Here is a 13,565-nt window from a genome sequence, read left to right as displayed (position 1 = left end):
TTGAGTTCATTAAAATTTATCTTTACAATTTCTAATTTTCACTTTTTTCTGATTTCAGAATCACAGCTAAAGGATGTCTCTAGAGATATATTCTTTCAATTCACCTTTGTTCATTAATTGCTTTCACATTTTTTTGTTTTATGAACAACACTAGACCCATTGAAACCTTCATGAGGACTGTGTCAACTTAAGGCAATAATTGTAGAACTATCCCACAATTTGAATTTTAAATATCTGTTTTCAATTCTTGGAAGAAGGGAACGTGGGTCGAGGCTGGAAATCAATAAATCCTATCACTCCAAACCCTTCGAATAAAATCCAATGGCTGGGAGAGTTAGAGAACTTCTATTTATTCCCATCTCCCCTCTCTTTGTATCTCATCTTGGATTTCTGCTCCCAACTTGTTGTTGGAGGCCTAGCGCATCAGATTTATTTGATGCATTATTGTTCTACAAGAGTGTTGGAGAAAGAGTTCAAGGGTAATCAACATTCTTGGAGAAAGAGCACCACTTGGCCCTTGGGGGAAGTGAGAACAAGGTTCGTGTGGCCTCCTCAATGTTTGATTTTAATTTTATCATATTTTTCTCTAGATAAGCATTTTAATGGATGTCGTAGACTTAAAGTTTTTTAACGCATAAAACAGCACTGAAAAATTCCTCGTGTAGCCAAAGTTACAACATTTCATTCTAGTACTTGTTGGTGCCCAATTCTCTTGCCCAACGGCGCAGTGTTGCCCCCAAATTGCCATCAAAAGGTTCTCTTTAATGTTAAATATTATTTCTTTCCCTAAAAAGTCCCCAAATTTTGCTAAAAATCATATTTGATTATTTGAACCTATCTAAAACAAAAAAATATTTATATCATTATTTAAAATAGTTTTCGCTAGTTTTCATTTATTTGATTGATTTTCCTATTTAGAAAATGCTTAAAACTCCAATAAAATATAAAGTCACCTAAAATAATTATTTTAAATATATTTAAATTTCAATTTAATCTCTCAGTACTTTCTCCTTGAGGATTTGGCCCTTACCCTATTCTAAGGAAGATTTGATAAATATTTTTGCATAAAGCAGAACCTTAAAATGACTTATTTAACCCAAATTTGATTTTATCATGGATAAATAATTGGGTTCTTTGATGAGTTATAAGTTACTGAGGTTCCCATGGATAGGTCAGTGGGTGGACACTTCAACAGAAGAACAAGAATCATTTGTCGAACTCCAAAATTACGGATCCAATCGATGAAAATGTGATTACATCATCATGTTTTCAATTGCTTTGAACAGCCATTAAGATTTTATTTTCTTATTGTTTTGTGTGAAGTGTTGCAGCTTCATGCCAATCACGACCTCACAATTAGACATGGTCGTTCTGTTCACTTTGTGCGAATTGGAGCGAATTGTGCGTTCTGTTGGGATTTCGGAACATAACAAAATCAAATTTGCACAGAACATTGCACAGACCTGTGTGCGGTTCGGTTTGTGCGAATTGTGAAACTTTTGAACATTGTTCGAATTTTGTTCGGATTGTGAGAATTTTGTTTGAATTGTGTGAATTTTTACCCATTGTGCAAATTTTGTTCGAATTGTGCGAATGTGCGAATTTGTGCGAATGTGCGAATTTGTGCGAATTTTGTTCGAATTGTGCAAATGTGTGAATTTGTGTGAATTGTGCGAATTTTTTTCGGATTGTGCGAATTGTTCGAATATCTGATCTAATTTTTTCACAAAAAAGAACTGAACAACAAACAGACCCCTGTGCGGTTCTTTTGTGTGAATTTTTTGTTCGTTTGAAAAGAACAGAACAGAATAACCATGTCTACTCACAACCAAAGATATTTACCCTTGCTCTATCAAATCTTAATTGGCGTATTATTCATATAATGCTTCATACATTGGATGAGTGCAGCACTTGATTTATTGAAATTTTATTTCATTTAAAAAAAATTCCATTTCATAATAAAATATAGGGTTCATTGAATTTACTACGAATCCAAGAAACCCCAATAACAGATTGGCATAGAATATAACCCATAGAGCGCAGTTTTTAGTCCAACTCTTACAACATACGTTTTCTCTCATAATGAGTGAGTTTTTTTCAATATGATTGTGTATCAAGCATCCGGAGATTTGTAAAATTTATGTAAATTATCAAAAACATAACCCTACTTTATTTGCCTATTAAGTTTCTGAAAATGTACATGGATTTCTCTTTTAAGATAGGTGATGATATTTCCCAACCACTCTTTATGCTGCCAGATATTTCCATACCTCTATTAATATTATTGGTTCACTACTCATAATACAAATCAGATACGTTTTTCCCAATTCTTATTATTGTGTTCATAATTAGTTCATACTCATATTTTATTGGGACTTGACATCTCACAAATTACTTCTTGTAATTATAGTTTATAGTATCACATACCTCTACCTTTACTGGACTAGGCCCTTAGATACAAAATTCTCTCGTGTTTTTAGGCCCTGACATTTTTTCATACCATTTAAAGATATTCATTTCTTACACTTTTCTACAAGATATAATGATTTTGCATTAATTTTTGCATCCAGGTATGCCTAATTTTATCATTTACTAATAATATTGGTATCCTAGAAGACTCATTCAATTTAATGTAGAACTCTTATATTGTGATCTTATTTAAATTGATTAAAATAAAAAATACTTAAAACTATTTGTTTCATGTAATACAAGTCCCAGGCAACATATTAGAAAAAATATTAGTTTCCATGCACCATATTTCATATACTTGCATTCATCATTCTTGTGATATATATAGTTTTGTATTAATTATATTTATTTAATGAAAAATAAATTCATAAAAATAGAAACAAAGTATATTCTTCTAATTTTTTAATACATTTAAATCATTAAGGTTGAAATATATGTGTATTGTATATTCCACACCATATTACATAACTTATAACAGACTGGAGGGAGAATGAAAAATGTGTTAATCTTGAAGTTATCGATGTTATTTATATTATATTGAAATCAAGTATATAAATAAAAACGGTTATGATTTTTTTAGAGGCAAACCTTATATTTTGGCTCCACGACATGTAAGCAGCAAAATAGAAAACACAAGCTTTCACTTCCCAAAGTTGAAACAGAGACTTTTCTAACTTCCGAAAAGTTCATCAATTTTTCAAGACATAGAGTTTCATACATTCTTGAAAACCATCCTAGCTATACTTATAGGAAAACGACTATACACTATCTGTCCTGAATATTAAACTCAGAGGTCATGATTAGCCAAGTCCGTTGGTTCAATCAAGGTAAATGAGGACATAATTTGACATTAAAATCCTCATTAAATTAGAGTTTGGACTTATTCATGCCAGAGTATATCATTTTGGTTGGACCGATAGGATCAATCAAATTTAGTCCTTCATATGTTTCACTCATATAAATTCTCTTTATCATTATTCAAAAGATATAATTGAGATGACTAAAATAAACCACACACTAAACAAGACTGAAACTTTATACAGCACTCAAACTACGTTGTTTACGTTTTTCAGTACACAGCTTAAACTTTGAAACCTGAGCTCTTTGGGTTTAGGCATCTGACCTTTCAGTTAAAAACTTTGATTCATATGAATACAACTCCCATTCAGTTCCATATCCATATCACTTGTAATGCTGTCTTTCATCTAATTATGAATTGACAAAAGCTCAATACATAAGTATCCTAGCTAACTTAAGTATTGATAAATTCAATTCTAAACAAAGGAAGCTCAAAGCAAAAGTCACATATATCCTTGAATACCATAGACGCATATAGATTTGAGGATAGATAAATACGTAGATAGAGGATGCATTAAACTATATTTCCTGCAAGCAAAGAAATAGAGTGTCTCCCAGGAGGGTGAGGATAAATAGCCATTAACAAGCACGTCCCAGAAAACAGTCGTAAGCCCATCAGAGAAACTTGCGACGTCGGCCGTACAAGTATGCCAACCCGGCGACCGACACCGCCACGGCCACTCCAGCAGCTGCATGCCAAGGGTACGCCGGCGTCTGAAGAAGGCCTCCGCCTCCCGTGGACTTGCCATCCTGAGCGTTGACCCGAAGAGCAAAGTCAACGCCCAGTCTCTCCAGCTCAGCCAGATCTCCAACAGGCACACTGGCTCGAACTGCGCGAGCAATGGCCTCGTACTCGTCCTTCGAGCCACCTTCCAAAAACGCCCCCACCAGCCTCCCCCGGTCCACCCAAAATGCCCCGAATCTCGCGCCGGCGAAGTCCCCGTAATGTATCACGTCACCCCTGTTGTCCCCGTAAAACTGCCACGACAGCCCGAAGACCCTGGAGTAGAAGAAGGGGAGGTAGTCCAAGTCCGGGGCTCGGCCTGGGCCCATGATGGCGTTGACTGCATGGACCGCGGTCTTGCGGGCAGAGTCAACGTGTTCGAGCCGGCAGGCCCTGCCCCCAAAGAGCTTGACCGGGAAGGCTGCCACGTCACCCACCGCGTAGACTGAGCTGTGGCTCGTCTGCATTTGACCGTTGACTTTTATGCCTCCCTTGTCCATGGACAGCTGGCCATCGAACAGACCGGTGTTTGGGGTGATGCCTATCCCTACCACGACCATGTCTGTTGCCACCCGGGTCCCATCTCTGAGGATTACTGCCACCACCTGGTCAACAATGGTCAAACATTTTATTTCTTTTTGAGAGAAGCAAATATCTGGAACCTGAGAAAACTTTCAATTTTGACAAATTCATCTAAAATAACAAAAAAATTCAGAATGTTTTAAAATTATGAACGAACAACGTTTGATCATTGAAAAATTAGCCAACTTTTTTCTATATTTATCACAATAACAAACAATATATTTTACTGCTGCCACCTGGTGCAGGATTTTCAAAGAAATATTGATCTTACGGTGAGAAAAGAAATCTAAAACAGGGTCTATCAGTTTCGATATAAATTAGGTAACATTGTTTTAAAATAGTAAAAAACGTTCATGCTTTTCAGTTTTTGGTCCACACAACACCGGTGTTGTATCTACTATTAGATAATGAAACAATGTGAGGTGATATACTTGACTACAATATAAAAACATATCCCACCTTTCCTTCTGAATCATTCTCAAAGGACGAAAGCACGGTCCCTTTGATGAAATTCACACCCTTGGATTCATAGTACTCCTCGTAGAAGTCTGCAATCTTGGGCGTGAATAGACGTGCCACTGTTCCCATGAACAAAGTCAGCTGGCTCGAAATGCTTCATAAAATAAAAAGAAATACTAAATTAGAGGAACTAAGCTACTTTGGAAGAAATAACTTGATACTAACTAATGTGTTTCATTAATCTACCTTATTTGGTGAGTCTGTAAATATAGAACAAGAGGGATAACACTTTGATTATCTGTTACCAAAATTTAGAACCTTATTTTCATACAATACTTTTTTCTTTCTATATTTTTTATTTTAATGCAGGATTATTAGCAAACATTATTAAGAAAAGAAGACGAGTGGGTTTGGGCATTACTGCAATGGGCTTCTGGGAAAACCATGGAGACCTTGATACGATTCGTCACCAGCGCTGCAGCACACTCCATGCCGATATAGCCACCGCCAATCACAATAGCATGGCCGCCAGCACAAGCATTCATTGTGTCCACAAGTTTGCTTGCGTCAGATAAGCTACGGAGGTAGCAAATATTCTCCCCTTCTGTGCCCCTTATGCCGAATTCCTCCAGCCTAAGGGCCTGAAAGTCGATGCATTTACTTAAATAATATGATGAAAGTTGCTGAGTTATGAATGGGATGGGACATTACCCGAGCACCTGTTGCGATGATTAGAGTCTTGTAACTGATTGTTTCGCCAGTGGCAGTGAGTAGAGTGTTCCGCCTCAGGTCAGCGGCTTTAACCCGAGTTCCCAGAACAAGCTCAATGCCTGTGACCAAGCAAGATAAATATCACTTTACAAGGATTTTTTTACAAAATAACATTAAAAAGAATCAACAAAAATAGTATCCTCTCTTTCATTCCATCTTCTCTTTAAACTTAAACAACGTCGGATGTACCAAAAATAAGTTAAACATTTTTGTAAGGACATTTTTTTTGAAGAAACATTTTTAGAAGCACTTAATAACTTAACCATCGGCAGGAAATAAGGGGAATGTAACAACTTAACCGTCCGGCACGACTATGATGTGAGTTTCAAAGCATAATGCATTTTTTATAAAAAAATTGATTTCTCAAGTTACAAAGGATAAAATGAAATAAAGTAAAACGATGTACCATTTTCTTTGTACCATTTAGGTGTCAGCCTTTCATCGTTGGCCCCTACACAGGTGTGAAATGCAGGTAGCCGTGCTGGGGCTGCAGGATAAGATTGAAGGCGTGTTAGAAATCCACGCAGATAATGAAAATATGATCATGATAGTGGAAACATAAACCACTAGGAAAAAGGAAGAGTTTGAATTATGTCGATCATTTTTTTTTCTTACGATGAGATACATATGAATTAATTTATATAATCTTCATTAAATATCCATATCATAATCGTTTTTCTCTCTCATTCTTTCGTTTTAAATGAGTGACTTAAGGTATAGTGAGTAATTATACCTTCAGGGAGTAAGAAGCCTTTGCTCAGCGCGGGCCTCTCGTATGGCGCTACCTAATGGACACAAACATTTCAAATTAGAAGGCCCCGGGTTCAATGTGTTGATCAAAAAAGAAACAAAAGCAAGTGGAATGATTATTTTATATAAAATGAATGTCAATAAATTGATAACTCTAAGTTCAATTCTTTTTGTTATCTTTTGGTAATCTCAAAACTGATGAAATCACAACACAATTAGCCACCAAGAAATCAGAAAATACCACTAGGATCGCCTCTGCCTAGTTTGAACTAACAAGTTTCTGTCGATTTCTTATATGCGGGTAAAGAACGCCTTTTAGTATCAATTCTGCTTCTAGGATGCACTGTCTTCAAGATGCAAAACGGGACAAGACAAATAATTTAAAATAATTACTTGTGGAAGAATAGCGTCAAATATTTGGTTCCCAGAAACATTGTGTCCACAGTTGCTACACAGACTTCAATGTAACTGAAGAATTTTAGCATGCAAAACATTGATTTCTTCCGAACAGAGAATTGGCCTAGGATTATGGGAGCAAAGGTTCAAAAACGCCAGCAACCCAGATACTCTGATGAAACTCGGCAACGTCTATTCGAGCCACCTCAAATATCCAAACGCCTGACGCCAAGGAAATCAATGATCGAGCACTGATCATACTTCAGACTTCTAATCGGCTACTCTTTACTCCACGCAAAAAAACTACTCAATTCAAGTTCTCAATTCAAACAAACACGCCAAGAAGATTCCTCTTTCCCGGCGCATCAATTTCAGAGAAATCACGATCAAGAAAAACCACTCATCGGAAGTGAATTCAGCGAAATACTCACAGATTCCTCGGAGATGATGCAAAGTTCTCCAGGCTGAACCCCCTTCCGTATGAATTCCAACGCCGCGTACCCCGCCGCCACGCCTCCCCCCAATATCACATACACGAAAGCCCTCCCCATCGCTCTCTTCTTCTCCGATTCGAGCTCCTAGCAATCCGCCATGACCGCCTTCCCCCGAGCTTCCCAGTTCAGTTACGCCTCGCACCGCGCGCCGTATTTATAGCCTGTGCTTGAACGCGAAATCTTCGTCTAATTCCACGTGGAATAAAGTCGCCGACTACCAACTGCTTCCTCGATTAAATGCGTTAACTTAAAAAAAAAACCAGCACCACGCGTTACATTCTATTTCTAAAAAAATTAAAATAAACGAATTTTCTGTTAGTCAGTACCGGGTCGGATCCGGACTCGATTAGCCGCCCGAATGGCGAAGCCGCTGGTCAGCCCCACTCGCCTCATCCCATGAAGGATAGACGACCTCCCCGCGCCACACAAATTTTCCGGCATTTTACACCGTCCGTTTATAATCCAACGGCGGAACTTCCCGACGCCGCCTAATCAGCCTTCTTTTCTCTTTAACTCGATTAACGAGAAAATCTAATTTTATTTAGTAATAGACAACCCGCAGTAAAAAAAAAATTATATACTCTAATATTTAACTGCGAGGATTGGATAAAAAGGGGTAACGAATCGACGGCGGGACGGCGCGCGGGAAGCACAGATCGGACGGCGGACATTGGAGAGTTAGTCCTCACAGCCTTATCTTATTTTATTTTATCTAATTAGCCTTCTTAACGAGCAAATCTAATTTTATTTACTAATAGACAACCCGAGGTGTAACGAATCGACGGCGGTGCGGCGTGGGAGCACGGATCGGACGGCGGCGATTGAATCGGGGGGATAACGGGGTATAAATAGCGGTGGAAGATCGGAAGAGTTAGTCCTCACAGCCTTATCTTATCTTATTTTATCTAATTAGCCTGAAAATCTAATTTTATTTACTAATACAAAACGCGCAGTAAAAAAAAATGAAATACTCTAATATTTAACTGCGTGGGTTGGATAAAAAAGGGAGTAACGAGTCGACGGCGGAACGACCCGGAGAAGTACGGATCGGACGGCGGAGATTGAATCGGGGGGATAACGGGGGGTTATAAATAGCGGCGGAAGATTGAAGAGTTATTCCTCACAGCCTTATCTTATCTTATTTTATCTAATTAGCCTTCTTAAGGAGAAAATCTAATTTTATTTACTAATACACAACCCGCAGTAAAAGAAAAATGAAATACTATGATTAACTACGATGATTGGATAAAAAGGGAGTAACGAATCGACGGTGGTACGGGGGGGGGAGGCACAGATCGGACGGTGGACATTGGGGAGTTAGTCCTCACAGCCTTATCTTATCTTATTTTATCTAATTAGCCTTCTTAACGAGAAAATCTACTTTTATTAACTAATACACAACCCGCAGTAAAAAAAATTAAATACTATAATATTTAACTGCGAGGTTCGGATAAAAAAGGAGTAACGAATCGACGGCGGTACGGCGCGGGGGAAGCACAGATCGGACGGCGGGGATTGAATGGGGGGAATAACTGGTGAGCGGAGGGGTATAAACAGCGGTGGAAGATTAGGGAGCTAGTCCTCACAGCCTTATCTTATCTAGTTTTATCTAATTAGCCTGAAAAACTAAGTTTATTTACTAATACAAAACGCGCAGTAAAAATAAAATGAAATACTCTAATATTTAACTGCGAAGGTTGGATTAAAAAAAAAAAGGAATAACGAATCGACGGAGGAACGGTTCGGGAGGAGCACGGATCGGACGGCGTAGATTGAATGGGGGGGATAACGTGGGGGTATAAATAGCGGCGGAAGATTGAAGAGTTAGTCCTCACAGCCTTATCTGATTTTATCTAATTAGCCTTCTTAAGGAGAAAATCCAATTTTATTTACTAATAGACAACCCGTAGTAAAAAAAAATTAAATACTCGGATTCGATAAGAAGGGAGTAACGAATCGACGGCGGAACGGCTCGGGAGGAGCACGGATCGGACGGCGGAGATTGAATGGGGGGGATAAGGTGGGGTATAAATAGCGGCGGAAGATTGAAGAGTTAGACCTCACAGCCTTATCTTATCTTCTTCGTGCGCGTTCTTCTCCATCGCTCCGGTCTTCAGCTCGCGAGCTCGCGCAGAGGGCTAATGGCGGCAGCGCAGTCGGCAATCTCCCTCGTCTCGGCCTTCTCGGCGGCCTCTTCCTCGGCCTACTCCTCTCCAGCGCTCAGAAAGAGCGCCTTCTTCCCTTCCCGAGCTCCCTCGAGCTTCCCCTCTACCAAGAGGTCCACCTCTCTCCGCCCTCTCTCCGCCATCGCCGCCCCCGAGAATGTCACCAAGCTCGGCGACGAGATCAGCAAGTTAACCCTCGAAGAAGCCAAGAACCTCGTCGATTACTTGCAGGACAAGCTCGGAGTTTCCGCCGCTGCGTTCGCCCCCGTCGCCGCCGCCCCCGCCGCTGCCGTCGGCGCCGAGGCCGCCGCTGCCGAGGTCGAGGAGAAGACCGAGTTCGATGTCGTCATCGAGGAGGTTCCTTCCAATGCGAGGATTCCCACCATTAAGGTCATCCGTGCCCTAACGGACCTCTCGCTCAAGGACGCCAAGGAATTGATCGAGGCCCTTCCTAAGAAGTTCAAGGAGGCCGTCTCGAAAGAGGACGCGGACGACGCCAAGAAGAAGCTCGAGGAAGTCGGCGCTAAGATCTCGATTGTGTAATTTGGTACACGGTGGAGTGATCTTGGGTAAGCGCGCGACGATTTTTTTGTGGTCCTTCCTGTTTTTTAGTATCTTCCCAATTGCAAATTTTGTGTCAGTGGTTTGTTTTTGAAAATGGGTTCGTCCAGGGACCGTGAAATTTCTGGGTTGTTATTCTAATAAATGTCTTGCTTTGGAAAGGAATTTGGGTATTTTGTTCTGATACTCATCCAGATGTGAATTCTTCCTGGATATTGCGCCTCTTTAGTGATGATGCTTTCAGAATTTATCATCCTTTTCATTCCTCTTTTAAGTTTCGGATTGCATTTTCCAATTACTCCTATTTAGACATGGTTGTTCGCTTTGCTTTGTGCGAATTTTGTTCGAATGTGCAAATTTTTTTTGAATGTGCGAATTTTGTTTGAATGTGCGAATTTTGTGCAAATTGTTCTAATTGTGCGAAAAGTTCTAATTTTTGCACAAAAAAAGAGCAGAACAAGGAACAAGGCCCTGTGCGGTTCTTTTGTGCGGAATTTTGTTATTTTCAAACGAACAGAACAGAACAACCATGTCTACTCCTATTGCGAAATTTTTGTTTGTTTTTGAGATTCTAATTCTGATTTTTCATGATTCTTTAGTAAACCGAAAGTTTGGCATGTATTTTTCCCTTCTGGATGATGATTTCCTACATTTTATCGTATGTATTTGATGATCAAAAGTTGGTTGCTTTGTAAGTTTTTCATTTCAGTGAAGAACGTCTTCTTTTCCCCAGGATACGTCTTTCTTGATGCTCCTCAACGGAAGTTGCTGTGGGGATGCTCGAAGAAGAGAGAGAAAGAGGGAGAGAGCGAGCTCGTGCTTTATTCTTGTAGATTCAGATTCGGTTCATCTTTTTTCGAGTCTATTTTTCTAGTTTCTCTGCTTATTTCAAGGTGAAAAAAAACGTTGAAAGTCATCTAAAGATTTTTTTTCCCAATTAATTTCTGAGGTGTCTCTTGATCTCCTTGCCTTCATGATTTAAATATTTCGATCTTTGAGTGATACATGGGTTTCATAACATTAACAGAAGGAAAAAATGGTTGGCGCCAGGGGAGGCTGTGCTATTAGAAATAAATGAGCCACAATTCAGAGTAGAGCTATTTCAAGTCACTTCAATATTGTTCTATTATTTTTCAGTTATCATGAATTGGAATTGTCTTTTTTTCTTTGTTATCAGAAAATAAAATCTAGACATATTTCTGCTTAGAAATCCATGGGCAATGAAATGATCCCCCATTAACTTGATTGAACATCATTGTTAGTAGATACTATGTCTCTGATCTCCTTGTTCCCCTCTCGTTAGGGATAGTGTTGAAACCATAATTGGTATCTATTGTTTGCCAGTACCAATGCCAATGTCAGATATTGATATTGATTTAGGCCGATACAAAAACAATATATGTCTAAATGATTTCTGATATTGTTGTTAGATATTGTAAATTGGTTCAGTAGCAACCGATATCTGATATTGTTGTTAGATACTGTACATTGCTACTGTAACAACTGATACCCGATATTGTAAATTGGTTCAGTAGCAACCGATATCTGATATTGTTGTTAGATACTGTACATTGCTACTGTAACAACTGATACCCGATATCAGTATTTACCGGCCTCTCGAGATTTGGATGGCCATATTGGGTATTGTATGTGGATATCAGGTGTTTACCCATGTATGATATTGGACAGCATCAGATATCCTTAAAAACCTTGATATTTTGTCTTAAAACCAGTAATTGTATTATTGGAATGGGCAATCCCTACATCTCATTCCCATTTATCTCTCATCAGACAGTTTTGGAAGTGAATATATCCCTGTCAATCCTTTGGGTGCAACTGTATTACATCAGGTTATGTTATGAATTTAAATCGATATGACCAAAACTTCAGTCGATTAGGGGAAAATTATAGCATTATATGGTTGAAAAATGGGGTGAATGTGTTTTTTTTTTAATTTCCTCATTCTATTTTTTACACCTCCCTAATGTATGGTTCAAATTAGTGAAGTTGGACAATAAGTGAGAAGAAATGAGAGTATAAGGGACCTCAACTTATGGGAGTTGACTAGTGTGACTTGCAATTTGGAGATTGAGCTGTGTGAGTTTTGGAGATAGGGACCATGTTGTAGAGAGAGAGAGTGTGTGTGTGTGTGTGTGCGTGTGTGTGGAAGAGGGAATTTTAATGGGAGACAAACCTTGGAAAACTAACTGTTAATTTTAGAGTTAGAGACGGAGTTGGAGAGAAAGACAGACAGACAGATGGAGAGCGGGTGGGATATTCGAAGCTTCCAAGGTAAATAGACTATATTTGGAGAGTCAGCGAGGTGAGTTTAAGGGTAAGAGACAATGTTGGAGGGAGAGGGAGAGAGAGAGAGAGATGGGGGGGGGAGGGTTGGGAGAAACAAAGTCTTAGACAGAAAGATATAGAGATTTGTATAATAACTGTAGTGAGCCTAAGAGGGAGGGACAAAGTTAGAGAGAAAGAGAGGGATGAGACAGAGAGATAGATATAGTGATGACACCGATAAATAGAGAGAGAGAGAGAGAGGATGGGTGAGACAAAACCAGAAATAAGGATAGGGATGAAAAAGAGAGAGATATCAATGAAAAAGAAAGAGAGAGAGAGAGAGAGCACAAGAGAAAGAAAATGGAGAGAGGGAGAGAGGATAGAGGAAGGGATGGAGTGAGACGGAGGATGGAGAGATGAAGAGAGAGAGAGAGGATAGACAGAGGGAGGAGAGAGAGAATACAGATAGAGAGAATGGAGGGAGGGAGTGAGAGAGAGGATAGACAGAGAGAGAAAAGATATAGATTGCAACGGAGAGAGCGAGAGGGTAGAAAGGAATAGAGAGAGAGAGAGAGGATTAACAGTGTGAGAGAGGATACAGAGAGAGAGAGAGGATAGAGAGTAGGACATAGTATATTGAGAGGGAGGGAGAGAGAGACAGAGAGAGGGAGAGAGTCGCTTGAGAGGAAGGGAGAGAGAGAGAGAGAGTGGAGAGTGGGAGAGAGCCCATATAGAGGGAGGGAGGGAGAGAGTCCATAGAGAGGGAGGGAGGGCGAGAGAGAGAGGAGATAGCAACTGGGAGAGAATAGGGCTGGTCATTTAGGACTGAAGACTGGTCAGACTGGACCAAACGGGGACGGTAGGTCCTCCATTTCAGGTTGGACCGGTTGGTTGGCCAGGTTTAGGTCTAACGGTCAAACCAAACCAGAACCAGGGGTAAATTATTAAATATTTATTTAATAGTTTTTTGTAAATTATAGGTATATTAGCTCAGCATAAATGTGGTGTATTTGACCATCTAGGGCCACCAACTTAGTGAAGAGTTCTTCA

General features: G+C 39.5%; 2 protein-coding genes across 2 annotated transcripts; one reads left to right on the top strand and one right to left on the bottom strand.

Annotated features, from left to right (window-relative positions):
- Nucleotides 1-3,832: 3,832 nt before the first annotated feature.
- MDAR4 (monodehydroascorbate reductase 4) lies at nt 3,833-7,620 on the bottom strand. The gene is made up of 7 exons (XM_078583061.1): nt 7,441-7,620; nt 6,597-6,648; nt 6,270-6,350; nt 5,804-5,922; nt 5,514-5,733; nt 5,093-5,211; nt 3,833-4,656 (listed from the first exon to the last, which is right to left on the bottom strand). Exons 1-7 carry the CDS (start codon nt 7,558-7,560, stop codon nt 3,943-3,945), a joined length of 1,425 nt encoding a protein of 474 aa, XP_078439187.1. The 5' UTR covers nt 7,561-7,620; the 3' UTR covers nt 3,833-3,942.
- Nucleotides 7,621-9,550: 1,930 nt separating this feature from the next.
- Nucleotides 9,551-11,170, top strand: LOC144709181 (large ribosomal subunit protein bL12c-like). The gene is made up of 2 exons (XM_078582619.1): nt 9,551-10,237; nt 10,963-11,170. Exon 1 carries the CDS (start codon nt 9,645-9,647, stop codon nt 10,209-10,211), a length of 567 nt encoding a protein of 188 aa, XP_078438745.1. The 5' UTR covers nt 9,551-9,644; the 3' UTR covers nt 10,212-10,237; nt 10,963-11,170.
- Nucleotides 11,171-13,565: the final 2,395 nt, after the last annotated feature.

The sequence above is a fragment of the Wolffia australiana genome, chromosome 11, assembly GCF_029677425.1.
Source record: "Wolffia australiana isolate 7733 chromosome 11, ASM2967742v1".
NCBI classification, from domain to species: Eukaryota; Viridiplantae; Streptophyta; class Magnoliopsida; order Alismatales; family Araceae; genus Wolffia; species Wolffia australiana.
Note: the sequence above shows the minus strand (reverse complement) of the source record. Positions and strands in the feature narration are given on the sequence as shown.